General features: G+C 42.4%; 1 protein-coding gene across 1 annotated transcript in view; it reads right to left on the bottom strand.

Moving 5' to 3' along the window:
• The window catches only part of CD38 (CD38 molecule), a 25642-nt gene extending 12676 nt beyond the window's left edge, over window positions 1–12966 (bottom strand). Inside the window, exon 1 of the mRNA XM_009699433.1 lies at window positions 12728–12966. Within this exon, the coding sequence (XP_009697735.1) occupies window positions 12728–12966 (239 nt within the window). The remainder of the gene's footprint in view (window positions 1–12727) is intronic.
• Window positions 12967–13056: the final 90 nt, after the last annotated feature.

The following is a 13056-nucleotide window of genomic DNA, read 5'->3' as shown; positions in this document are numbered from 1 at the left end:
CAGCCTCCGTGTTGAGGTAGACACTATCAATAAAGTTTCACCTGTCCTTTTTTCCAGCACCGCGAGAAAATATTTGTCTGGTGTGCAGCATTTAACTCATACTGAGCAGAGGCAAGGGCAGAGACCTGCTGTAGCTCTGGGCCTCCTGACAATAATATGACAAGTTTGCTGGCACTTGGGATGCTAAAAATTCCAGTAAGAACAGTTTCAGGTTGAAACAAGCACATCTGCCTTGCCAAAAAATGCCTGAGAAACTAACTGTCCTCTTAAGGCTGCTCCCAACTTCTCATTGGGAAGTTCTCAGTCACAGAATGGTCTCATTTCATTTTCTTTCTTGGTTTACAAAAGAAAGGAAGCGTGCGAAACAGATCACCAGTCCACCAGTTAACTAAATTTATCTAATTCTGACACAGGAGTCCATGGTGAATGCACTTATGTACCACGCTGCTGCTGGGCTCGTCTGCTCTCCTTCTCTGGTTTTTGTTTGTATGTTTCAGGTTGCACATTAATTCTGCATTGTATCTGCAAATATCATATCTTTATGCATAAAGGATTTCTTCCTTTGAGGTTAACTTTGTTTATACTGAAATATTTAATGCTTTTTTTTCTACTACAGAATCCGAAATATTTAATCCAAATTCAGTGACATCTAAAATAAATATATTCTAATTTTAATTTTTTTTTTTTTTTTTTTTTATTAATAGAGTTTAGGAAATGCTGGCAAATGTGAAATAATAACTAACAGACTTAGAAGGCACACTGTGAAACCTGCTGTAAACTCAAGAACTGAACCCTCAACCCTTTCTCTGGAAAGCGAGGATTGCAGAACTTGCCTTATGACCTTTTCCAGATGGAGACTCTATCCTGCACTCAGTATAGCAGCGAATAAGGGCTGGGATACAACCAACCATTAAAACTACATTTCTCTATTAAATCCAAATGTAATATATACTGCAAAGCATATCCTGCATTTATCCTTACATATGGGTAGAAGTTGCGTTTTCCAATGAATTTGAGTATTTCTATCCATTTACCTTTTATATGAATATCACATTAATCTATCAAATGGAAGCTGGGGCCAAGAATATTTCCATTATCAGCTATCCTAGCAGCCAAATTTTAATGTGCATATTAGAAAAATGTACAGCTTCTGCATCATTATCTCTTGCATATCAGTACGCTGATCCAGCTAACCTTGAAAGAGTACCCTTTCACTTACAGGAATGGGATGGCACTGAGCTACCTGGGAAATCACTAATGATATAGAACTTTGTTTTCTTTACTTTGCTTTTTTTTTTTTTTCTTTAACTGGACGTGACAGAGCAAATTCATCCCCAATTGAAATTGATTTAACTGGTGTAATACCAAGGATAAGCTTCATCCCTGCTGATTTCAGTTACACCATGAACAATGTCTTGCTTTCAGTTCAGCACTGGACTGACACTAAATGCTAAAAACATTTTAAGAAGGGCAGTGTTTCCTTGGGCTGTACTGCCTTTAGTTTTTTACTCAAAAATTTGAAAGATATGCTTCAAGTATGGGATCCATTTTAAATTTACAAGTGAAAAATTAGTTCCAGGCTTTGTTCTGGAGAACTCAATCAATTCTACCCATATTGTTCAAATCACTCTACTATGCAGAGATGCTTCCCTGGTGAGACGTGGTCTCCCCTGCAAACAACAGCAGCTTTTCCAAGGTCCCAAATTTTCTTTCTAAAACATGACAATGTCTTCAGGCCACATTGAGATTTTCAATGTGGCTCTGTGGTGAGGCTCTGAAGTTAGAGCTGGAAACAGTCCCCTGAGCCCTTTATGTAACTGGCCTTGGCAGGGATCAAACCTCACCAGCCGCTGCAATTTGTGTGAGAAAATCCTCATTTGCTACCACCATTAGCCAAAACAATAATGCAGATATGCACCTAAGCACTCAGAAATCTGGCTCTTTAACAAGTCAGTGAGAAGTTTGTGGTTAACTACAAAGCTCCTTAAAGGTATAAGACCGATTTACACTCTGCTGTGAGTCTAAGGCATCGTCTTCACCTGTAAAAGGACAGAGGTTTCAGAAGGAAAATGCGTAACAGAGAACCTAAACGGTGTAGCAATATTTCTGCACCTAACAGACCCATCTTTGCCTGTGTGTCAGTTTATCTGCCTCTTTCCGGTAAACTGTGGTGGCTGTAGACAGCGGTGCAATTTATACACCCATATTCAATGCGATTTTTCACGTGAGCTTAGGAGTAGCTATGTCTTTATGTTGTTAAAAATTATGCGATGAACAATAACCTTTATGCCTGTGTCGAGAGGAAGCCTTCTGTAACCCAGAATCCTTTTGCTACCTTTTTGCCCTAAATATTTTTGGTTTTTCTTCCGCTGTCTCTTCCCTTCTTCCAGCATTGCCGTGTCTCACTGCTGCTTTGGAGTAGATTTTTTGGAGCCGCTGCCAAGGGCAGCCCAAGCAGCCATGGTTGGACTTCTCCTTAGTCAACTGGAGCAGCGGGTGCGAGCAGCTGAATGCAAGGAGAACACTGCCATCCCGTGGGATGAGGGACTTCCCAGGAGCAACAGCTGAGATCAGCCTCAAAGGTCTGCGGTTCTTCATGCCAGGTGATGGCCCGACGCATCTCCAGACCACCGAGTCAGAAAACGGGTACATGCATACAACGGATCGGCTTCATTCCTGTTAGTCTAGCACCTAAAATCTCCCATCAGGTACCTTTGTGCTAAATATCAGACAAATGCGAATTAAGAGAGGTCAGCCGATATGCTATCATCGCTGAGGATTTGAGGAGACCCCTGTCTGCTGCTTTTAGCATTAGGATAATAGAGAGGGGAAAAATTACTGTGGGAAAGGATGAAGGAAAAAAAAAATCACAGAAGACCTGTCAATCTCAGTGTCTTCAATGAGCAGTAGCCTCTCACTACCCACTTAGTTTAATTATTGCAAAGTGTCTGCTACCATAAATTTTATGGCAATTGACTTTTTTTTCAATATGACAATGACATACTTGATTTTTTTGGCAGCTTGATTTTGTAAGTATTGCTCTCTGTTAATTAAATAGTTCAAAAGCCAGTAAAGAAAGTGTCAGAGGAACTGTCTGGGGATAGAGACAGAGATCCAAAACTCTGCCTTGGAGAAAGATGACTTCTGGACAGGTTGCCTGTAGGCAGAGCAATTAAATTCCCCATGGCAGAGGTGGGGTTCTGGAGGTTTGGAAAAAGAAGTACAAGGTGAGATTTCCACTGAGTGCATCTCAGGGCTGTGTATGTTCGTGTACAAGGAATGACCTGGAACAAATGATAGCTGCTCGTCACGTCTGTCCTCCACCTTTGGCAGGAATGAGAGGATTGTAAGGGCAGGTGTACTTGCGGCTTTGGTTTATAGCTCCTGGAGTATTTTATGTGAATTGGGAATTGGTGCTCCAGGGCAACACTAAGCCTTATCACCTTTCCAGGAAGAGTTGAGCCAAGAGGTGGCAGCTATAAACCAGTGAAGAGTTCATCTACATAAGCAGATTTTTTTGCTGGCTGGATTTCAGCTTTCCTGGGTGAAAAACCAAGCTGCTTAAGCAGATGGTGTTTTCAGCGATGGTCTGTAAGTGGGATGCAGCCTCTAGAAGGGCAGAATTCTCACCTGGACTGCATTTTGACAGAGGGTCGTAGTTGCTTTATAATTTAAGTTTCCAAGTGAGGGCCATGTCTCCAACAGATATACAGGAAACAAGTTTAAGCTGGCATCTTACTCCTTGATTAGAAGGTATTATTTTTAGTATTGTTTTATTTTTAATATTAAACTTGGAAAAACACTTATATAAGAATGATCTAAATAAAAGTATGCTATAGCAGGGAAACACTCAATGGCTTAATGCAGTCAGAGATTTTTTTTTTCCCTGTAACAGGAATTTGCAGTACATTGGGTTTTTTTATAGAACTATAACTGCTGGGATGTGGCATAAATGCAGTAAGTCAGGAGAAGACCCTGCTTCAAGGATGGGAGGTGTCAGCAGGACAAGGACAAGGGAACAGATCGGAGATTTAGTTGACTGTGAGGGAGCTCCTTGCTAATACCTTATTTTGGTGTCATCTCCTGGGAAGACAGACTGCATCTTTAGCATCTGTTTTTACCCTTTGACACTCAAGGGAGACTTTCATTTGACCCTAGAGGGAAAAGGATCTATTCCTCTTACCCACCGCTATGGATAAGCAAAGTGATATTTCCCCACAGTGCTCTGAGGTGTTAAACAGTTCTCAAGTTTTAACCACACCTTAGCATTGACAGCTGAACGATATCACCTCTGAGCACAGCTGTTTTCACTGACATCTCTACAGATGTTATAGGAAAATTGATGCAGGGAGAGGTGGGAGGGAACCAGATTCCCTCTTTCAGCGACCACAAGCTTTTGGATTTGCTCATCTAAACATTTAATAATTTCAATCCTAGAGTGGAGCTATAATTTAGACAGCCACCAGCCATTGCTCTGTAGAGTCAATTCTACAAAATCAATAAACAAGAGAGAAAGCAAAGGCGGCAGCTAACTGACTGTGCATGACTAAATAGCTGCATAAAGTTGTAGTAGAAAATTAAGTTAACAGTATTTCATCAACAAATACTTCTGATTAATGTGTAGAAGGCCAGTACAGACAGAATGATATTCTGTCTAGTACCTGGGATTAAAACTAAATGAGACTTTCACTGCAAGGAGATTTTAATATATGATAGGGTAATAGTGATGCAATACGTGTAGGCTAACGCAAATGTGAAAAGTTTGTTGAAATCCTACAGAAAGTAAGAACCGTTAAATATCTAACCACTGTTAAATCTTCTTCAATCACATAGACAGCAGGACCAAGTGCACCCTCAGCAAGTTTGCAGATACCAAGCTGAGTGGTACAGCTGACATGCCTGAGGGACAGGATGCCATCCAGAGGGACCCAGACAAGCTTGAGAAGTGGGCCTCTGTGAACCTCATGAGCTTCAACAAGGACAAGTGCAAGGTCCTGCACCTGGGTTGGGGTAACCCCAGCTATCAATACAGGCTGGGGGATGATGTGATTGAGAACAGCCCTGTGGAGATGGACTTGGGGATACTGGTAGATGAAAAGATGAACATGACCTGGCAATGTGCAATTGCAGCCCAGAAAGCCAACCATACCCTGGGCTGCATCCAAACCAGTGTGACCAGCAGGCCGAAGGAGGGGATTCTCCCCCTCTACTTCGCTCTGGTGAGACCCCCCTGCAGTACTGCCTTCAGCTCTGGGTCCCCCAGCACAAGAAGGACATGGACCTGTTGGAGTGAGCCCAGAGGAGGCCACAAAGATGATCAGCGGGCTGGAGCACCTCTCCTATGAAGACAGGCTGAGGGAGTTGGGGTTTTTCAGCCTGGAGAAGAGAAGGCTCCACGGAGACCTTAGAGCATCTTTCCAGTACCTAAAAGGGCCTACAAGAAAGATGGGGAGGGACTTTTTAGCAAGGTCTGGTGCAATAGGACAAGGGGTAATGGTTTTAAAGTAAAGGTAGGTAGATTTAGACTAAATATAAGAAAGAAATTCTTCACCATGTGGTTGGTGAGGCACTGGAAGAGGTTTTCCAGAGAGCTGGTAGATGCCCCATCCGTGGAAACATGCAAGGACAGGCTGGATGGGGCTCTGAGCAACCTGGTCTAGTTGAAGATGTCCCTGCTCATTGCATGGGGGCTGGACTAGATAACCTTTAAAGGTCCCTTCCAACCCAGAGCATTCTGTGATTCTATAAAATAAATGTAAGAAGTTTGAGTATAAGAGAAATATATAGTCATTTAATAAAAATTTTCATATGATTATAACTCAATACGGACAACAGGCAGATGAGTTGACATATGGCTGCCAAAGTGAGAGATAAATTCAGATCTCAACAGCATTTCTGTACCTCAGAAGTACATTGATGTTGACCATGGAGAAAAGACAATGCATCTTTTGACACCTCCCCCTAAAATGCACTGGACACTCTCAGACTTTGGATTGCTGTTGTCAGTGGAGTTACAGCCTGGGAGGGTAAATTTTCTGCGCAGAACTGAGTATGAGCTTTGCACAGAATTGGATGGCCTTCCACAGTCTAGCATTAATCTTTATACTCCAAAAGAGCAGAAATAAATATGTTGGAGATTGATTATCTCAAGAACAAATAAATGATAGCTACCCACTGCCATATGAACTTGTCTCTTGCTAAACAGAATATTGTTTCTTTCTAATGAACTGCCTCTAGAAAGAGATGACAATAAAACCCAAATGGACCCCTATGTTATAGCCCAGAATAGTTATGGAAACTAGCCTTAAACAGCATGAGGAACAGCTATAAAACTGGTAGCCCTAACTCTACATCCTAAAGTGCTAATAACTATCTATTTATGCCTACTAAATGTTATATTCCAGTTCCCCATTAAAGCTCAATAAAGCGTATTTCAGTGGAAGTGTACCTCGGAGTAAGGCTCAAACAATCGTTAACGTTTATAATGACTATATCTTAGTTACCAAGAAATTCCAGGAATGGTTGAAGTCACTCATATACAAGTTTAGGAAAAACAATTGTAAAAGAAGATCTTGATATAAATATTGAAGGGCAGAAGAAATGAAAACCAGAACTAAGCATGTTTCATTTATCAAAGGCTAACACAGAAAGGATATTTAAATCAACACATTGGCACATGAAATAGGGAGGGAAATCCTAAAAGCGTACACTGGAGCGCTGTAACAAATGTTCCAACTTGAGCGTTTTAATAAGCAGTGTGTTATTAAGATGATACAGTGCCCATCTTAATAGCAAGAGACAAACCAAAAGTAGGAACAGATATCAACACCATTGCCACTACAGATAAGCCAAAAAAGTTTCCGCATCACTGTTTGTCCTAGTTACACAGTTACCTAGCTACCCAGTGGACCTCTTGCAAGTCTAAAAGCATTTTCTAAGAAATGGAAGAACAGAAAGACACCCATGGAGAACATCTAGTCCAACCCCCCGGCTCAGAGCAGGTTGCTCAGGGCCACGTCCAGTCGGGTTTTGAATATCTCCAAGGATGGAGACACCACAACTTCTCTAGGCAACTTGTTCCACTCTTTGACCAGCCTCACACTAACTAAAGGTGATTTTTTTCTTATGTTTAACTGGAATTTCCTGTATTTTAATCAGTGCCTGTTGCCTCCTATCCTGCAACCGGATACCACCAAGAAACACCATGCTCCCTCTTCTTTACGCCCCCCATCAGGTATTTATACAGACTGAGAAGATGCCCTTGAGCCTTCTCTTCTCCAGGCTGAACAGTCCCAGCTCTCTCAGCCTCTCCCTGTATGTCAGACACTTCAGTCACCTTCGTGGCCCTTCACTAGATGTGCTCCAAGTATGGCCATGACTCCCTTGTAATTGGGAGCCCAGAAGAGGACCCAGCATTCCAGACATGTCTCACCAGTGCTGAGTAGAAGGGAAGGATCACCTCCCTCCACCTGCTGCCAAGACTTCTCCCTGTGCATCCGAAGATACCATTGGCCTTTGCCACAAGGGCACATTGCTGGCTCATGTTCAGTTTGTCCACCAGGACCCCATGATGGATAGATAGTGCAAATAAAGCCATTTGTTTGCTCTGGAACCACCAGAGATGGTGTAACAATTCCTTTTTTTTTAGAAAGCGTATTTAAAAAAAAAAAAAAAAGCTAAATCCTTTGCAGTTTGAGGTATATTAAATTGAGAAGCTTTAGAATTCTGCAGTGCACGCTGATAGGGGTGCTAATGCATTATGATTTGGTAGTAACACCATACTCTTCAGAAGACTGATTCAGTAAAAGTTTCTCTTATGTAAGGCTTTTTTTCCTCATGAAAACACAAATCTCAGGTAAGTTTGACTATAATGTCATGGTTATACAAAATAAAACTAAGTTTTTTGTGACACTGAATCAAATCATGGCTGTTTCGTATCATGATGTGAAAGTGTTAACAATCAATGAACAAATGCAAGGAAATTAAAATTAAAAATGCCTAGCAAAGCATGAAGGCAAAATGCAAAAGTGAGCATAAAACAACAAACCCCAGATTTCTTTCAGGAAGAAATTATGCTGCAAGTGCAATAATATCTCACACAAAATCACAGTTCCGTATGTTCTTTTTGGCAAAACGTATCTCCATCTCCACAGGCTGCAAAGGAATGGAAAGACAAAACGCATTCATGGTCATGAAGTCGGGAGACAAAGCACTCCTGAACATGTACCAACTTTTACTAAATTTAATGGAACTGTAGACTGTTAAAATTTATTATAACAGGAATTTGCCACTAACTGTAGAAACAACATTAGTTGGTCCAATTGTATTTAAGGGGGAAATCTATGTTGCATGTCCGCACAACACTGCATGAAAAATTTATTGAAGTTTTACATTTCGCATCTTCATCACCGGGCTTTTCCACTGCTTAAATAGACATAGTAGGATTGCTGGGCCTGAGAGTCACATATGTTATTGAAGTGGCTCCCTGTCTGTGTCCTCGGTGCTCTCTGACTGGCAGAGGTTAGACAAAAAATAAGCTGGCTTGACTTCAGCCATTTTAAAATAGTAGGTCCTTGCAAGCTTGGCTTACCTTGGGTAAATCAGAGACCGAGAAGTGACTGCAGATGTGAGGGGGGGAGTAATCATTATCTGGGAATGGAAAAATCTCTTGAGCTGCAAATGTAAGATAAGTTTATTTCTAGATTAAAAAAAAAAAAAAAAAAAGCATTGTTTGTGTTTTGGGGATCAGTGACTACAATCTTTCAGATAATGAGTCTTCTCCCTTCCTTCCCCAGGTCACAAAGTGCTGTTCATATCTGACCTCAGCCTGCCAAATCAATTCAAACATGGTGAAGAGGAAAACTAAACCGGTTAACTTCCCATCAACAAGTTTCATGCTACATCTGTTACTACCTGTTCTCCTCCAGCAGGCATCAAGTTGCAAAACCATCCCAAAACAGCATCCTCCGAGCGATGGGTGAGTTACCGGGTCACCACAGCTGGCCTTGACCAGCACCCATCTCCTGAAGGGCCCTGCACCAGCCTGGTGCCGGTGAGGGTGCAGCTCTGCGCACCCCGCCGCCCTCCCCTCCTCTGATCATACCGGGGGTACATGCTTGTAAACTTAAATTTGCATTGCAGGAGACCTGGAGTATGGGAATTGAGAGCGTTTTGTTAGCCACAAGAGGGAGTCCGTACTACTGGGAGAGAGGAGACCAAGTCATTTGAGGTCAAGTCCTTCCTGCAGACCAAACTGCCTTTGGCCCTTACTCAGACAAAACTACAGTACATACCAATGGCCATGGCTAACGAGTATGGGATTTTTGCAAGACTAGTGCAAGCAGAACTTGCAGCATTTGTTAATGTTGAAAAAAAAAAAAAAAAAAGACTACGGAGCTGTGACAATCTACTGCCTTAGTGCTGTCTTCTGGCAGCAGCCAGTATTTTCCAGGGAAGCCAAAAAGAAATATTGTTCTTTAATGTCAGTATCTAGGTGTGCAACTCTGTGTGCGGGGAACAAACCCCCTAAAACCTGCTGCTATACCATCCACATTTTTGCCTAAAAAATGAGGCTAATATTGAAAATGCATTATTTAATTATTTGGTATTCCCCGCCTCTTTCTCCTGAATTTTGGCACGACAACAGTTTTACACAGGAAACTAACTGAGTAAACTGTATATGCACAAATGGTAAGAGTCATCCGGTCAGCAACAGAAATAAAACTGAGGATTGTATTGCACGCAGGCAGATAAACAGAATTATTACCAGCAGCTGCTGTATACAGTACCTGAGAACTGCTCTTTAGGGAGCAAGTTCAATACAGCGCCTGAACGTTTTGATGATTTTGGAGAATAAGAGAATCAATAGGATAAAATCTGATTGCATGAGGTGCTTACCAAACTCGACTGCAGACAGCAGCAGTCTTTCCAGTGGCCTCATTGGGCTTGGGTTCAGCCCAGAGATTGTATTGGAAAAGAGAAGAGCACGACCAGAGCGTGCTGACTGCGTATGGTGTAAGGGGCTCCAGTAGGATGAGGGAGAGTCAAGGAGGGATCCTCTAGGATTAAAGCAGATGTGATGGTGAAGGTGTACATTAGCACGTCTGTGGCCTTCTCACAACATTTATAGCACCCACCTGCAAAAGCAGATCTAAATAGGAGCTGTAGACTTGTGGCCTCTGTTAAATCCATCTGTGACATCTAGAAACATTATGAAGTCCATATTCATACACCAACAATCCCCTTTTTTTTTTCATAAACATGCCAGTTATTCCAATTTGAAATATGGCACTCCAAAGTAGTAAATAGTCACACTCACTAACGACTACACTGAACAGCTTGCTATTTTCAAAAAAAAATGAAAATATCATCAAAGATGGAACTTAGTAGCTCTGATATATATAAAAAAAAAATATTTAGGAAGTGTCCATGAGTTTTCTAAAAGCAGAGCTTTTTAAACCAATGAGTATGTTGGTGTAAGATTAAAAGAGCAAGAACAGACTATGGACAGATTTATGAAGAAATTAGAAGCTTTCTAACCAAGGCAGCGAGGTTCCCATGGCGGGAGTAGTGGCAACAAAAGTCCTAAGTGAGTATAGGACACAGCTTGTTCAGCTCATAAGCCTGCCTGGGTTTTTGCAGTTCCCTGTTCCTACTCCTTTTCTTTGATTAAGTGCACCAAAGATCTCACGCGATGCAAGATCCAAAGCCTACATTAATGATCAAAGAGCCTGGGATGAAAGATACGGGGCTCTCTGATGTGTCCTAACGGCACCCACTTCATTATCAGAAAGTGCCAGCGACAGACAGGGATGGTTATATGACAAACTGCACCGAGCTCAGCAGGATCAGAAATGAAGAATCTCAGGTTGGATTCCCAGAAAAGCACCTACGTTTAATTCTATGTTTGGGAACCTCCTGAACATTTCAGGTGTACGTAAATGAGTATATTTTTCATTTTTCAGTGCTCTCTGTCTCAGACAAATTTGACTTTTAAATAACATAAAACAAAACAAAAAAGGGTCCTACTATACAGAAGTTGTTTCATCTGAAAGAAAGCGATCTCACAGCCATGAAGCTATTAAACACTGTTGGATTATGAATAGCACAAAATGTTATGCCTTGTAAAAATAACCTTTTTAGAAAACTTATGATCATGGGTTTGTGATTTTTTTAAAAGTATCCTTGAAATAATTGCTTAAAAAGTTTTTCCTGGTGACATTTTTGGTTCAGATTCAGACTGTATTGTGAATGAAAACATAGGTGACATTAGCTGAAAACATATTCACACAAAAGTGGTTTTTACATCTTCAGCACTCCAATTTCAATGAAACAAGCGTAAGTAATAAAGGCTATTAAGCTTCAAAATAATTTCAGATTTAAATATTGAGTGTATATTTCTTTAATAAATTAATGTGTGTTTTCAGAAACGTACAGGATTTTGCAAAAGCTTCAGGAGCTTTTTCACTTAATTTGTAAAAGAATCCCCCTTCCCTTCACTAAACCTACTTAGGTGTTTAATGTAAAACGTGAACTTAAGTCTCTGCACACTCAGGCCATGATTTTTCCCATGTCCTTTTCCCTCCAAATGCTGCAAATCAGCTTTTTCATACAGCACCGGACACCTGAGGCCAAGAGAAGTCCAAATGCAAGCAAACTATGTATAGCTTTGTTCTCATCAGCTCAATGTCATGAAAATGAGAGGTGGTAATTGCCTTTTTTTAAGACAAAGACTAGGATGGTTCTGTCACCTGGCCAAGGTGCAGGCCAGCCCCACAGCAGTCAGCCCGGGGTGGTGGAAATGTCTGCCGGAGGCTTACTGTGGACAGAAAACAGGGTGTCTGGTGCCACAGAAGTGATGGATGGGTCCCTGCTGAGAGACCCTGGCTGCTTTGGATCCTGTTCTGAGGGGCTGGGTGTCCGCAATACCTGGAGGGAGGCCCGGGGCACTCCTTATTCCATACTCTGCCTTTGCCTGCAGAGAAGGGGACTGGAAAATCAGTTCTCAGCCCTAATACGCTACTGCAGACCTGGGCCCAGAGAATCCTCTTCTGCAGCAGAGGAGCGGTGGGCTGCTCGGGGTGTTACGCTACCTGCTGTGATGGGCTGAGCAGGGACCACCAGTGGGTGAAGCTTTTGCCTGGGACTGCCATGCTGGGACTGCAAGTCATCTGTACCCCTCCGTGCAAGCTGTCTGTGCTCGCTGCAAAGTCCTACCCACGTGCTAAAAATACCTATTTTGGATAACCCCAAGATATTTCTCAACACTTTACTAACATCTTTGTCAGTCTTATAAATCTGTGCTGAACCTTCTCCTTTTCTTCCCTCCTGTGTAGTTTTGGTTACATGAATGCAGTGTCACACATTACAGGATTTTTGGCAGATCAGCTTTACACCAAATTGCTTCACCTCCATGAACTCACACCTGTTCGAATCCAGCTTTTATTTTAGCTGGCTTTAAGGAAGTTGCAAAATACATTTATCATTACGTTTTGACCTAGGATTTGTATTACTTACATTGGCTCTGCAGGCAGTTTCCTTAAAAAGCCACCACTGGGGCACAGACAGTTGCTGTCTGAGTTTGTATATTTTGCTACAAAACAGGGGTCTTACTCCCCCGATTTCTCTCTGCCACTACAAACCCAGTGGATATGGCCAGGTGGAGGTGACAGACAGCTCTCTTCTGTTCACTTCACACACCTGATGCATGCCCAGGATCGCTACTCACCCCAGCTCAGGGTACCGCGCCATGACGTAGTTGTAGCATCTTCCCAGGATGACTTCTCGCAGATTCTTAGTGGTCCCTCTGTCCTTCCACCTCAGCATTTTCGGACTGCCCTCTTGCTTTCTGTGAGTCAGGACAGAGGCCAGCACGACAGCGAGGACGAGGGCGGCCAGCAGCACCACGATCCCCACCAGAAGGACGGTCCGCTGCCGCGCTCGGGCAGAACCCTGCTGGAAAGGCATCCTGCCAGGGCTTGGGGAAGAGCTGCAGCAGCAACTGCTCTCCAGCGTAAAGAGAAAATAGCTTTCTAGCCTGTCACTGTGCACCTCCCC

The sequence above is a fragment of the Cariama cristata genome, unplaced genomic scaffold, assembly GCF_000690535.1.
Source record: "Cariama cristata isolate BGI_N322 unplaced genomic scaffold, ASM69053v1 scaffold3834, whole genome shotgun sequence".
In the NCBI taxonomy this organism is placed as follows: Eukaryota; Metazoa; Chordata; class Aves; order Cariamiformes; family Cariamidae; genus Cariama; species Cariama cristata.
Note: the sequence above shows the minus strand (reverse complement) of the source record. Positions and strands in the feature narration are given on the sequence as shown.